General features: G+C 39.5%; 1 protein-coding gene across 5 annotated transcripts in view; it reads left to right on the top strand.

The window, feature by feature from the left end:
• OSBPL3 (oxysterol binding protein like 3) overlaps nt 1-15,922 on the top strand; it is a 181,955-nt gene that overhangs the window by 147,701 nt on the left and 18,332 nt on the right. For all 5 annotated transcript variants that reach the window (XM_037836924.1, XM_037836922.1, XM_037836923.1 and 2 more), the window contains 3 exons: nt 1,821-2,071; nt 4,860-4,997; nt 14,744-14,807. In XM_037836924.1, coding sequence (XP_037692852.1) covers nt 1,821-2,071; nt 4,860-4,997; nt 14,744-14,807 — 453 coding nt within the window. The remainder of the gene's footprint in view (nt 1-1,820; nt 2,072-4,859; nt 4,998-14,743; nt 14,808-15,922) is intronic.

Genomic DNA, 15,922 nt, shown 5'->3' with positions numbered 1-15,922 from the left:
CCCCAAAAATTACTGGGCACATATATAATCTCTCGCTGTGGGTAAGAACATGGATTTGGGGACCAGACTTCCTCAGCTAACCCCAGCTCTGCCACTTACTGGTAATGTGTCCTCAGTCAAGTTATTTAACTTCTCTGTGCCTCAGTTTCTTCACCTGAAAAAATAGGGATGATAATATCATTTACCTCAAGAGGTTGTAATGAAGAATAAATGAGATAATACATGTGACAATGCTTAGAAGGCTGTCTGGCAGAGTAGAGCTACTTACGTGTTAGCCATTAAGAGTAGCAGTGTTCTTTCAAACTTTTTTGATTAGTTTAATCAAAGAAATTATTTTGAAATGAAATGGAAAGCTGTTTTAAAAACTATCATTTTTAGCTATTTACCTGTGTGTATCAGATTTTTCCCTGTGTTAAACACTTAAAACAAAATTAATCGAGGGCATAGATTAACATGAGACTGCGAAGAATGGCATCAATTTCATATTCTTCTCTTCATCCAAGTAGCAGCCTCTTTATGCAGAGTGATTGACTTTATAATGAGTAAATGTTAATTTTTTAAATTTAATAAATAGATAAAATATCACCTTCTCATACATTGGTGTAATGCAAAATATTTCATTTGAAAATAGGCTTGGTTGGGATGGGAAAGGAATTGCCAAGCATGAAGCAATGGGAGTAGTCACAAAGAAAAAGATTGAAAGATTTAAATACCTAAAATGTAAATGCTTTATTCATTTTATATTTGTAAAACAAATATAAAAGCAAAAAATTAGGGTCTTAATACATAAATAGGAAAACAGACAATTCAGAAAAGAAGAAATGCTCATAAAAGTATACCAAACTACGCTAGATATTTTTAAAATATAAGTCAAAACAAGGAGATACACAGTCTGTTAACAATTTGACAAAAATAGAAAACAAATGATAAGCCTGGGAAGGACTCAGGAGGGAACGCCTCCATAAGCTGCTGGTGAACGTATAAATTGATCCAGCCTTTTTGAAGAGCAGCCTCTTCATATGAATCAAAAGTCTAAAAATATGTTCAGAGTCTTTGACATACTAATCTCATTTCCATAAATCCTAATAAAATATTTAGATACAGTCAAATATCTTATGTGGAACTTTGGATCTTCCCTACTGTTTTTTGATCATAGTAAAACATAGAAACAAACCTTGAAGTCCAACAAATGATGAAGAATTCAGTAAATTATGGCATGTCAATACAATTTAAAATTTTTACAGTCACCAAAAGGATGTTTTAGAATAATTTCATATACCATGGGAAAATACCTATGTTAGCTGAATAAGCAGAATATAAAACTACAAGTGCAGCATGACCTATATGAGGGGAGAAAACACTAAATGAAAATACTCCAAAACATAAATAGCTGCTATTTCTTGGTGATGGGACAAAGGATAGTTTTTATTTCCTTTATAAGGTCCTTCTAATAAGCCCAATTGTTTTATCAGAATTTCAAGTTTTTTTAAAAGTTAAAATTTTCTAAAAACAATGTGCTATAAGGCATAGAAATCCAATTTCCAGTTTAACAGTAAGTTATAGGAACTATGAGCAACTAGCTTTTGAGTGGGAACTTCAGGGCTTCCCCGGGAATAAAATGCTTGAGTTTCAGTGCATATAATTTTGGTACAAAAATTTAGCTGCTCTGAATTCATTGGGCTTCTAGTGATATTGTGGATTACTGAGTTTAATATTAGAATTGAGTACTTGATTGGTAAGGTTTTATTTGTGGATTTTTTTTTTTAAACTAATAAAACAAAAAACTTCAGTGAGACAACCAGGTTTATTTCCCTTTTCAGGACCTGTTCTTGAAAGCTGTGGAGGTGCAAAGTCCAAAAGGAGAACTTGCTTGCCGGCACCCGGCCCCAACACCAGTAACATCAGCTTGTGGAACATCCTAAGAAATAACATAGGGAAGGATCTGTCCAAAGTGTCGATGCCGGTGGAGTTAAACGAGCCGCTGAACACGCTGCAGCGGCTCTGCGAGGAGCTGGAGTACAGCGAGCTCCTGGACAAGGCGGCGCGGATCCCCGACGCGCGGGAAAGGATGGTGAGGACGCGCCGCCCCACAGCGCCGCCCGCCGCTGCGCCCGAGCCGGTGGCGTTCCCGTGCTGTCCAGAGCCGGCTCGGGTGGAGCTGGAGAACACCTTCCTCTGGCTTTCCTTTCCATCGCTCCTCGATAGGTCAATTTCTCAGAGGCGTCTGGTTCCCCTCTGCCTGCCTTCCCAGCACTTGCCGCTGGGCGGCTTCTCTGTGCCCGCTGGTGTCCGAGGGAGTTCTGCTCTGTGGGTTGCGCGCCCTCTCCCTCCGGCACCTTCCATGTGCTTGTTCTGATACGTTGCCTGGAAAACAAGTCTTCAGAGCTGTGCGCCTGTTTGTTTTTACTAACCCTGGGTGGACAGAATTTAATTTCTTGAGCTGTTTTTCTCATCCAGGGTAAATTTCCTTTGAGAATGTTTTTGTTTATTTTTGAAACTGTCCCATCAGCTCCTAGGGTTTTTGGAAAATATTGTTCACAGAGAGGGGTTTCACATCAGAAAGATTCTTCTTTTTCCCTCTTATTTTTTTATAGAGTAAGTTTAAACACACACACACACACACACACACACACAGACACACAAACACCTCAGGCTGGAAAAATCCCCCTTCAGTTCTCTACTCAGGATCACTTGCAAGTACTTGTTGTTGGCTTTAAAAGGGGCTTCCCCAGGGTTTCTAATCCTCCTCCTGTTTTGTGGAGAAGTGAGGATGGGGAAGGGCGTCGCGGCCGTGGTAAGACTGTGGTCAAATCAGCCCCTTCTGTGACTCTGTGGCTGACCTTGTTCTAGAAAACTGGGTTTCTGTACCACTTTCTGCTTCCTCCTCTGCTACCTGGTAAACAATAAGGCCATTATCTAAATGGAAAGCTGGGATGTCAGTGTCACCCCCAAACTGATTTTCTGTCCTGGGCATTTGCCGATTGGCCAAATTAGAGTTAACTCTCCCCTCTCCTCAGCCCTGCAGAACTAGGGGGTTGGGGTGGGGAGGCCCTTTGTGAAGTGTGCAGACAACCTTCCATTGATAGAGAAAGCCATTCTTTCCTAAATTCTAAGCCTTCTGCGGTTTTAACTCTCATTGAAACTTTATTACTTTAGTGACTTGAAGGTTACAGAGAAATCTTAACTACCAGCTGAAAGAGACATCCATAGTTTTTCCGGAGTCTCTGGAAAACCCCCCAACTTTCTTGGTACTAATGATAATAAAGGTAGGAGAGAAGAACAAGCTATTTTTTTTTTTTTTTATCTTCTTCATTAATTTTCCCCAGAGAATTTCTGCTGGAAAAAGGGGAAGGTGAATTGTTTTGAAGGCAAGTCACTATTTATGGACAGCTCTTTCCTTTAAACAGTCAACTTTGAAGATACAAGTATTCTGAAGATGTCTCCTTCTTATGGCAAGTTAGAGCCCCTTAGGATGTTCAGCTGATGGATCAGTATAACCGACTTTGGGAAGGTTGAGGAAAGGCTGCACATCCCCAGCACAACTAGGATGGGGAAGTCCAGGAAAGCATCCAGCAGGAACTTAACCTACCTTTGTTTACTGTTCTGCAGGTCAGCTTTTGCTCCTGCGTAGATTCTCTCTCATGCAGCCAACCCAAAAGAATAGTACCCTTCCCTCCCTTCTCCCTGCAGCCTCATGAAGGACACTAGGTTCTTTAGTAAGTTTGATATGTTTTAAATTGGGAAGATGATGCAGGATTGATTCAGCATTCCCTGTGGACCATGGAATCTTACTAAGAGGTAGCGTATAAGGAAGCAGAAAGAGGAGCCAGGTGGGACTGATGTGAGCACAGTGGTTGACGTTCATAAGCCATCCAGCTGCTCTAGCGTGGCCCACACTGTGAGGTGGTGAGGTGCGTCCTATTGTACCAGAGATTTTGCAGAAGTCTTAGGGAAAGCTAAGTGACTTGCAATCATTTATGGAAGGCACTCAGCCTTTCTTCAGTCTGAGAAACTTCATGGAATATGCTGAGAAGATACACATTAAGATGGTTACATGATAGTAGGAAATTTTGCTATCACTGCTTAGGTTTTACTTTTTGGCAAAAAGAAAAGAAGGAAGGAGAGGGGAGGGAAGGAGGGAGGGAAGAAGAAAAAAAAAGAAAAGGGAGGGGGGAGATATATTTCTTTGGTGCCTAGAGAGACAATTTATCAATGGGGAACTGATAAAAACGGTGATTGCCTCAGAGCAAGGCCATTAAAGTATTTTACTCATTTAGTTTCCTTTCCTTTTCTTCTTGATTTTTCATTTCTCCCCCCAGAAAAGCAGAACTTTTTAAAAGGCACTGTGCTCTATCCACTGACTTGTTTCCTAGGCTCAGAGAATGACTTTCACAGGTTTTGTTTTATCAGACGAGCCTTTAGGTGCCCACACTATCATTTATAAATGGTTAAACTTGTGATACTTATTCCTGAATTTTAGGGGAAGTCTGGCTTTTTTCTAAGCCTATCCCCCCATCCTCCACCCCTACCCCTGAAGCCTTAGAACAATACCAGGATTCTCAAATGCCAAGCGTGAAGGTACTCAACTCAGCTTAACCGTTCAAAAAACAGTGTGGTCATTTTATAAACATCATCACCTCAATAGCTTCTACCACCTTTTAGGCATCAAAACAAATGAACAGTTTAAGAATGTTTGGTTAGCATTAACAAACCTGTCACTGTGACAAAACTTTGGCTTTCTGATTAAAAAACTATCTAGAGAGAAATAGAGGTTTTGTTTTTTTTATTTCTGTGTTTGTGAAAAACAAAGCTCTTGGTGACAGAGAAATAACAGGAAGTTCTTTCCTCTCTATCTTTAGGTGTATGTGGCAGCCTTTGCAGTGTCAGCATATGCATCTAGCTACTTCCGCGCTGGGAGCAAGCCATTTAATCCAGTCCTTGGAGAAACATATGAGTGTATACGTGAGGACAAGGGCGTCCAGTTTTTTTCAGAACAGGTGACTATTCACCCTTTTTGTTTATTGGGAGGAGTTGCTTATGCCTCCCGCTAAATGTGCTTCTGAAATACTTAGTTCCACCTTTCACTGGCTTCAAAGAAGCTGAGTTAATTACAGTGCCTTTAAACATAAAGAGAGGGATCAGTTTACCTTCTGTTGAAACCTACTCCACCCGTGGATCTAAAGGTGCTGGTCATTCTGAGCACGTGCTTGGCTATCTGCATCAACAGTGTCCTTCTGCTTAAAGTCACAGTAATCAGAATTTGCAAAGCATGAAGTATTTGTCCAAACTGCAATTTAGCACTTTGACATGTGCCCTGACCCATTGAAGACATTTATTCTGGATCATGGGCATCTCTTCTGCCCATCAGAACAGGTAGCACCAAATAAATGCAGTAGTCCTAATTTTGATTTAAGGGGACTCATTCATTCATGTAATTTATTTATTTAATCAATAAGTATTTACTAAGCATATATCATATGCCTGGTATTGTTCCAGTACAGTCTGGGATATTGCATTGGGGGCAGGGGCAGATAAGAATCCCTGTCCACATCTAATGGTGGACATACCTTACACTTATGCTGCCTGGGTTCCCTTAGGTTCCATTCTTCCCACTTGAGAACTAGTGTAGAATGACATTCAAGAGTAGGATCTCTGGAGCTCTAGAGCAGGCTAAGTTCGAAGCGCAGCTCTGCCTCTTACTAGCTTTATAACCTAGGGAGAATTACTTAATATCTCTGTGCTTTAGTTGCCTTTCTTTAAAGTGGAGATGACAGTAGCATGTACCCCAGTGGCTTTGTGATGATTAAATGAGGTGCCATCTATAAATCACTTAGAACAGCGTCTGTACAAAAAGTATAATATTGACTGTTTGCTATCACTGTTGACTTGTGACAGCAGAGTTTGCAATAGTGGAATATTGGGAACCTCCTAAATATCTATGAATAAGAGATTGTTTCGCTAAACTAGGGTGAATACATACTGAAAATAAAAAGCAATCCTCCTACCTGGGTAAGGCAGTGACGAAGCATGTTCACCCTGTGTGTCCCTAAATGTCAGCCTAGGAACGTTAAACATCATTGCTTCGATATGTTTCTCTCCTCCCAATTCTTAGAAAACTGAGGGAAAAGGGGGATGAATTGATAAAATATTTTTTCCTTCTTGTCATCTGTCTGCCCTCTTTATAAACTGATTTGTATTATGGGAGTTGGAAGAGAAGGGTGGTATGGCTGAGAGAATTAGGAATACAGGACTTGTCTTAACCGTAAATCACAAGCAGTAGGATCTGGAGCTCAAAGGAAAATGAAGATACAGTAGTCCCAAAGCACATTTTCAGTAATTTCACAGTTAGAATATAAAACTAGAAGGAAAACCCTGACTGATTTGGGGGGAGGTAGGGGGTTAAATCAGTAGAGGATAATCTGGCTGATTCAAATTCAACTGGGTTATTTAAATACTGAATCTAAAATGGAATAAGAATAAATGAAAATATTATTTTGTTACCATGGTACTATATGCTCTCAAGTGACAAAATAAAGGCCCAAAATAGCCTCAAACTATACCAGACAATTCGGACAGGATGAATAGGCATAAACAAAAGAGTAATGTGAGCTTGTGTGAAGCTGAGCTTCAATCCTGGGAGCCCCCCGTGGTCAAGGCCAACTTCAGGATCTGCTTGTTTATCTCCTGTGGGACACAGAGAAACAAAGCAGAGCTCCTGGGCATCTGTGCACAAAGACGGAAAGAGCTTATGTAACTTAGTCTTTGGTTCCATGAATTGATCCCAAGTAAATAAGCAAGGAAGAGATCTGGCATTGTTAGTAGTCTAGGGTGTGCCAGATATATCGGACACCTGCTTTCAAATCCTAAACTCACCACTTAACTCTGTGTAGGACCGCGTGTGAATTGCTTAAACTTTCTGAGCCTCAGTTGTTTCTTTATCTATAAAATGGGAATGATACTTGGCTCATAGGTTGTAGTAAGGCTTAACTGAAATAATACACTGATACATAAAGTACTGCAGGATAGTAAAGTGTTCAGTAAATAGGTTATTGCTCTTATATTTAGAGGCAAATTTTAAAATACCTTTTAAGATAGCGTGTTAAGAATAGTATGAGAGAGTTCAAAAGGCAAAGATGAACTTCAGGAATGATATGATCAAACAAAACTGGAAAGGCACATTTCTATTCTAATATGTTTTAGTGTAATAAAATAAGATATACCATATCTATTAATACAAGTGCTTTGAAGGGGGCTTGATGATGCTGGTGATCTCTGACACAAAGCCAGCCATCAGGCAGCCAGGAGTTCTCACAACTGGCTTTACTACAGTAATGCCACCAGTCCTGATCATGATGAAGCCACTACATTTGTCTGAAATTTAGCCTTATGGTTTTGGGCAGTTGGTTCTTTTAATATACCCAGGAGTGGATCAGTCTCTCAGGGATGGACTCACACTAGCCAAGCTTATGAGAGACTGATGTATAAACTGGAATGCTACTATATCCATTTACTGTGAAAGATGTAACTGCCATGAAGATTGGACAACTTTTGGCCAGCATGACCCAGGCATGCTCTCCCCACAGGCAGATTACTCAGGGATCCCAATTGCAATCACCAGGTGAACGTACATTGAGATGGAGTGGTAGCTGTATGCTGTGCAGGACTGCCCATTGTCTCCGAGGTAGCAGGGGTTTTGAACCAGGAGCCCCCTTTTACTGACCAGCAGAAGACATATCAATTCAGATCCCCCACTGTCACTCCCGACCTTGTTTTTTAAGCTGCCCAGCTGACATGTTGTACACTAATGCTTTCTAATTTAATACATCCAAAGAGAAGGCCAGAGTGTTTATTTTGTTTCATGCTGATACCTGCCGGTACAGGTCTTTCTGCTTCAGTCCATGAGACAGCCTACCTTAACGGAGATTGCATGACATTCTATCCTCATCTGTTACGTGTAGATGATATATTTTAGCTTTCAGAGCTTGGGGGTTTCTTTGCTTTCTTGTGCCTCTCTATAATGAGAATAGGTTTCTAAAGGACTATTAAAATAAACTGGGCAGGACCCCCAAATTAATATTTTTGGTTGAAGTTTTTTGATGGAAATCATATCTCCAAGTTAAAGAACCTGGAAAGAAATAAGGGTAACTCAGCCTTTCTACTGAATTTTTCTAGCAGCAGAATCTGATGATTTGAAAAGCAACGGCTGTCCCTTTCTACCAAGCCCTCTAGACTTGTTGCCTTGCTGTTTTGGTGGGATGTGGATGTTTGAGGCAAAGGAAGTTGAAGTAGTTGCTACTGCTTAGAGTTTAGCTACATCATAACTTGCCTCTCTTTAGTGTTTCTCATCTATAAGACCCAAAAACACATAATCAAAATGACTCACAAGGTCAGAAACCAGAGAAAGCATTTGTTGTTCACATTTTCCTTATAACAATTATTAGGTCTGTAGAGTGTTTTATGCTTTTCAAGCATGTACATTATCTTATTTGATCCTCAGAATAACCCTGTGTGGCAGGGGTGGCAGAATTGCATACAGGTGTGAAATCCAAGGCTTAGATGTATTTTGGGTTTTCCAGCGCCCCTCGGCTACTGCTAGAATGCAGCCCCTCTGCCTTGCAGTCCAGTGACCTTTCTTCCTCACTCTTTGGGGATCTCTTGTGTCAATTTAGTTATTGTGCTCAGATCAACAGAAGTCATTGGCTGCAGATGTGGAGATAGTCCTTTTGTATACTGTTCAAACTGTTTTTGCCTGTGGTTGCTTTAAACCTTTTGCTCTCCAGCCTCAAATAGGACCTTGTTCTCAACTCCCATTGTGGGTCAGGGAGGGGCCTTTGTGAATAAGGAATGTTCAGTAGTAAATCATAAATATTCCTGGCATATGTACTAACCCTCTAGCTCTTCCACCTTTTGAGAGAGGAGTTTCCTTTGTGCCAAGGAATCGGATTCAGCCATGGCATTATATATATATTACTGAGAATTCCCCTGGCGGGTCGTGGCAGCCCCCTCCTCCTGCCGCCTGGCAGGGAGCTAAGACACTGGCTCTGAGATGGATGGGTCCGAAAACTCAATTCAGTCAGCTCTGCCTCGTTTTTTTGTACCTTTGGGAAAGGTTTGGTGTTTAAAGGATATGCAGTTAAGCTTCTGTCTAAAAGTAGCTTTCTCTAATTACAACAGACCTTCAATTGTCCAGACCATTCATTGTTCAAGTCATTTTCACCCTTTACCCACCCAGCACAAGTTTGTGACAGAAAAGCTGAATGGAGTTATTGAAAGTTACTAGAATGTCAGAGATTCAAATGAAGCCTTCTTTCCTTTTCGTTCCTAATTTGGAGAACTCCGAGCATACATTTTTGGACAGACTTAAAAATGCACCGCTTCTGTCCCTGTGCACTCATGCTACCTCTCTGAATGCTTCATTTCATCTGCTAGTGGGCAGAGTTGTTTACTACTGACTAAAGTGGCATCTTATTTAAAGATATTATGGGGAGGAAATTCAAGCTGTTCAAATAAAACTGGCCGTAAATCAAATATAAGGCAAATGAACCATTGCTTTGCAGTTTTCTACATTTCTAGATCGTTATCACTTAAGACATTTTTTTAAGAAGCCGTTCGTTTATCAAATAATTGAGCAACACTGAACATAGGGGAAGGGAAAATAATTGACAACTGTATTCTCCCCCCAGAAACGGCCTTGGCACCATCCTTAGTAGCTCTATAAATCCACATTCTATCCATCAGCAAAGGCTGGAGTCTTCCTTCCGAACATGTCCAAAGCTAGTCATCTGCAGTACCTTCCGTGCTGCTGCTCACCTCCTAGCCCAGTCGATTGTAATAGTTGACCAGAATTATTGCAATAGACCCATTAACTGTTCTGATGTCCCCACAACCAATTCCTCAGCCAGCAGCCAACATGATTCTTTTAAACAGAAGCAAGGTCTGTTCTAAACCTTCTAATGACTTCCTAAGTCACGTGGGATGCACAAAAGCCCCCATGAGATCCTGCCCCCAGCTGTCATGTCCTGTCCCGCTGTGCCCCTCACGCATTCAGCTTCAGCTGCACTGACCTTGGAGTTTCACCTAAAATATTCTGTGTCCTCCGCCTGGGATGTGCTTCTTCCAGAGACTAATTTCTCTTAGCCTCAGGGTTTCCAATATCAGAGAGCCCTGCCCTTATCACCTTCTCTGGAGCAGCACTCCCACCCACTGCCTCCCCCCTCCTATGCCTTGCTTTATTTTCCTTAGTACATGTTGTTGCTGATAGATTATGTACTTATTTGTTTATTGTCTGTCTCACCCGCTTCTGCATTACAATGTGATCTCCATGAGGGTAGGGATTGTTGTTTCTTTTGTTGCTAGAACAGTGTCCTGACACATCAGAAGTAATCAGTTATCATTTGATGAGTGGCATGGGAAAGGTGGCCAATTGGTCCCCTGCCTGGATGATTTTTAGCCCGACCCTTGTCCTCTTCCTCACAAGCTGCCCTCAGTTGTTGTTGGCAAGTCAGAAATGAGGGCTGTGTAGTTAGGTCTCCAGACAAATGCAGCTTAGAAGTGGTGCAATTAAAGGGATATTTTTCGAGATCTTAAAAAGAAAAACTCTTACAAAGCACATGATTATTGAAATACATTCTTTCCCCATCTGCTTCTCCCTTGCTCACCTACCTCTTATGTAAAGTACATTCAAAGCGTAAGTCAAAACGATTAGGTCAGGCTGAAGAAAGGCCTCACGTTTACAAATAAATGATAAGAATTCTTAACTACCAGGGAAATTCATTGAATTGGAGCTTATAACAAGAAAGATATGTCTTGCTGTATAAATACTTACATAATGAAACTCCTGTATAGTAATGTCTTGAAAGCCCAGGAATCCTTGCCACTCGGGAATTACTCTTATTTGATTGAGATGGAGAAGAGGTGATAGAGAGACATGCTAAAAAAAAAAAAAAAAAAAGCAAACTAAGCTGGATTTATCCAATGGGCTAATAGTCAGGGTCTACTACAGGGCTGGGTCAGTTCAGACTCAAACTCGTCTACAGCCCCTTCTATGCCTGGGTTATGATGTAAGGAAAAGAGAGACTCAGCCAAATCCCACATTAACAAAGATTAGATTGTGCTCATTACTTTCTACTCCCGTAGATATTAGAAAGCTTGCCATCAACAAAGATTAAATGATTAACTGTGAATTACCCCTTTCTGGGGGCACACAAGTTAGTCAAAGCCTCAGTATAAGTTGCAAATTGGCTGTCATTCACCAGCCTTCTTTAGTGAGATTCAAAGAAGACACTGAGAACAGATGATAGAATCTTAAATTTTGAAGCCAGAGGTATCCGTAGACCTTGTTTTACAGAAAAATAAGTGAGAGGAACTCAAAAGAGGAGAACCTTAATAATGTACTGTGGTTTTTGGGGAGGGACAGAGCCACTTTGAGAACATCTGGGACACTCAGAAAAAAGCATTGTATTTGAAATCAGAGAACCTGGATGTAAAGTGTTGCTTTGTCACTAATTAACTGTGTAGCATTGGTCAGGTTCTTCAGTGTGTTGAGCTGCTGTTTCCTAATTTATAAAATAAGAATAATGATACGTAAACACAAGGGTACTGTGAGAACTAAGTAGAAATACCACTCATGCAAAAAAAAATTAAATTTCATCTTTGCGTGCTCCATAGCAGCAGATAATCCTAGTACTTTATATGTGCTATCTTTTTTCAGTTTACAAAGTCAGTAGTATCAACCCTGTTTTATACATGAAATAACTGAGGCTTGGCGGGTTAAGACACTTGCTCAAGGTCATATAGCCAGCAGATGACAGAGCACGATTAAGGCCCAGATCTCTGGAACTCCTAAAGCTCTCGCTCATTCACTAATGCTGTGGTAGATGGGCCGTATATGTTTCATGAATAAATATAGGAAATGTAGCAAAGAAATAAGGCATCAATTTAAATTTCCCTGGATATTAAAATTAAATTGTGATCATTCTTAAAGGCCTTTTTAAGCCAGAAAGAAATAAGCAAAATTGTTGATATCTGAATGTTGAGAAAACATTTGTTGAATCCATCTACAGGCACTCTGCTAGGCACTGATTCATTAATCGTGTATAATAGTTGCATTTTTGTGGGATGTATGCACACTTACGGTATAATAGGGCTTCTTACATAATTCATATGGAGAGTATATTTATCCCTGTTTTATGGGATTTAAAATTATTACAGAAGAGGCTGCAGTTTTTATGTACTGTATTTTGCTTTGATGTTTACTTATGGCCACACCCATAAAGACACCAAGTTCTTGGTCAAGGCTGTCGTCCGCCACCTTCCCCCATTATTACACTGTTTGTGGGAATATAACCTGCTTTATAATAATCCACATTAAGATACATCTACATTATGGGTCTGGGGAGCATTCCATAGCTCCTCTCCCAGTCCACTGAGTGTGGGAGGGGGTTGTTGATGGGGAGAAGAGGGGGTGCAGGGTTTGGGGGTGGTATTTTCTTCCCTAATTTTGTTTTATATGATTCCAGGATTTACAAGTAAGCTACATTGTTTTCATTGAGAACTGGTGGGGGAGAAAACCGATGGGGTGAATGGATAAATAAAATGTGATACACACATGGTGTGGGGGTAGGGAATAGGAAGGTAATGCCTAAATTGTACAGAGTTTCTATTTGGGTGGATGGGAAAGTTTTGTAGCACAACATTGTGAACATAATTTGAATGTGGTTAAAAAGGGGAAAATTTAGATTGCATATATGTAACTAGAATAAAAATTTTAAAAAGAAAACAAAACCTAAGATTGTACAACAAACAGTGAATCCTCTTGTAAATAATGGACTAAAATTAATAGTACAATTATAAAAATGTGCTTTTATCACTTGTAATAAATGTACCACAATAATGCAAGGTGTGTTAATAATAAGGTGGTATATGGGAACTCTGTATTTTATACATGATTTTTCTGTAAACCTACAACATCTCTAATTTTTTAAAGAAATGCATTCCAGAATGCAATTTTTTGAAAAAAGAATCAGTGGAAGGGGATACAGCATTTTATGATACAGTGTCTTCAAGTGGTTATATTTAAAAAGAAGAAAAAGAAGAGAGCAAGTAGGGAGTTGTATCTCAGGAGTTAGTGTTTTAAGTCAGTGATTGTAGTGAAAAATGCCCTTGAAAATTCCATAGGCAAGCGAGGGACTCATTCTTAGGAGGCATGTGGGAAGTAAGACCAACCAGGAAACAACAAATTTGTATCTGCCACCCCATACTCTGTCTGAGGTTTATGTTCATTGACTAATTTGAAAGATACCCATACTATTTAAATCTTTGTCTCTACTTTTCTTGGGGCAAGCTGGTATAGTTGACACCCCATCAGTTAAATGTGTGCATGGCAAGACTGTATGCCCAATCATTGATTTATCCCTCCAGTTCTCCATCAAGAGGAGTGGTGCACAGTAGGGGCTTTCAAACTATTTCCCACCCCAGTTGAAGGTCCAAAATGAGGCAGGTGATTGTGGATTTGTTCTTGCCCCTCTCTGCTCCCCTCCCCCCCACATACACATACACCTGTTTATCTACCTTCTATCAGAGTTCTTGATGATGTTTGAAAGCAGAGTATAGATGCTTTAATTTTTTTTTTAAAGTTTGAAAGACCCTGATGTAGAACAAAATCTATGAGTTTTACCTCTGCTTCATTCCTAACTATCAGTATGGTTTGGGAAACATTACTTGCTCTTTCTGATTTCAGTCTTCACATTTGTAAAATGAAGGCTTTGGGCTAGATACCTCTGGCAAAGGAACCAGCTAAGACAGAAATTTCGGGGCACATCACTGCCTGTGTGGCTGGTATCACCAATACTCAATTACAATCACAGCACATGCACCACTCACGTGCCTCAAATGTTCCCCAGATAATGAGGAAATGTAATCAAGAAGCCGTTTTCTCTTCGGTTTCATTAGTGAATAAAATAGAAGTAATGTTCTCCCTGCCAAAAGGCAGAGAAACATGCCACAGTCTCAGTTAGAGGAGATCCTCTTTTCTAGAACATAATTGCTTATTTACTTAAGATACTTTTATCATTCCAGATTTGAATAATTTTTTTGTAGTTGTTGACAAACACTTCTTCAATCATAGTTTTGCTTAGCTCTTTATTGTAGAAACATCATTCTTCAAAAACTTGGATTTATTTTGTGGGTGATTTGAAAAGAGGCTGGACTTGGTGATGCAGAATTTTGAAAAGAGTTAAGTATGCAGAGCTAGAGAAAGAGAAAGAATGTTTTTGTGTTGCTTTGAAGTAGCATTTAAAAATATTTACTATTTGACATCTTCATTGAAACATTTGCAAGTACTTTCAGAACAAGCTAATGAAGATTTTGACATTGGTAGCCAATGTCAGATTATATGGTTTATGAACTGGGCAGTCCTTGCATGTCCCTGTTTTTATTTTCACATATAAGATTCTCACATATAAAATGCATCTCTAACCTCATCACTTACCGCTTGACCCCACGCTCACAGAAGATTCCGTTTACTGGCTTTCTCCTCACAGTTGTGGACCTTGTGAGTCGAGCAAGTTGGGAGCTAACTGTATCAGGGACACCCTCTTGAGGACAGACTTGCTTAAGGAAACTAAAAACGTTTTAATCCAGTAAAACACTGTGGATTGGGTTACATCTCAGTGCAAGGGAGAAGGACTGGATTGCATGGGAATCAAAAGTTAATTTTTTTGTTTTTTTGTTCTGTTTCCATCAGGTCAGCCATCATCCACCTATCTCTGCATGTCACGCTGAGTCTGGAAATTTTGTTTTCTGGCAAGGTAAGGTGCTAATAGATTTGACGTTATCATTTTTTTGTATTGTTATACATTTATTTTATTCAGAAGCTACTGTAAGTGCTTGATCAAAAGTGGTCCTTGGACTTGGGTCTTGTTAGTATAATCTGTACCATTTGATGCTCTCACCTCTCATTTCTGAACGATTATTGAAACTTTTTAATTTCATAATTAGGTATTCAGGAGTATCATTTAGGTGTTGACTCTTAAAAATCCTCAGTCTTTATCTGGGCCACCACCTTTTTTTTTCCTGTAACTTGTTCTTTATCTTATTCCACAACTACTTGAAATACCACATGTATTTCAGGAGACACTAAATAGTTATGGTTGTTTGAATTGCTGGGTCATATAATATGTTTAATTTTTTGAGGAAACAACAGACTGTTTTTCAAATTCACTGTACCATTTTACATTCTCACCAGTAATGTATAAGGATTCCAGTTTCTCTATATCTTGATATACTTATTGTTATCTTTTTGATTATAGCCATCCTAGTGGGTGTGAAATGGCATCTTAATGTGGTTTTGATTTGCATTTCCCTAAAGACTAATGATATTGATGTCTTTTCGTGTACTTATTGGCCATTTGTTTATCTTCTTTGGAGAATGTCTATTTAGGTACTTTGCCCATTTTCAAGTTGGTTATTTGTCTTTTTATTTTTGAATTTATGTAGTCTACACATAAATACCTGATGAGATACATGGTTTGCAAAAATTCTCTCCCATTCTGAGTTGTCTTTTCAGTTTCTTGATGATGTCCTTTGAAGCATTAAGGTTTTTAATTTTAATTTTATTTTTGTTGTTACTTACGCTTGTGGTTTCATTTCGAAGAATCCGTTGCCTTATTCAAGGTCATGAAGATTTATACCTTATAGGAGTTTTATAATTTGAGCTCCTACATTTAGGTCTTTGATCCATTTTGAATTAATTTTTGTGTATGGTGTAAGGAAATGGTCCAACTTCATTCTTTTGCTTGTGGCCATCCCTTTCCCCCAGCACCATTTGTTGAAATGACTATTCTGTTCCCACTGAATTGTCTTGGCATTAATTATCTTTTAAAGATGTTTTTAAAAATAAGAAAAATATGTTTTATATTTACCC

The sequence above is a fragment of the Choloepus didactylus genome, chromosome 5 (assembly GCF_015220235.1).
Source record: "Choloepus didactylus isolate mChoDid1 chromosome 5, mChoDid1.pri, whole genome shotgun sequence".
NCBI lineage: Eukaryota > Metazoa > Chordata > Mammalia > Pilosa > Megalonychidae > Choloepus > Choloepus didactylus.
The sequence above is the reverse complement of the archived record's forward strand: the minus strand, read 5'-3'. Positions and strand labels throughout refer to the sequence as shown.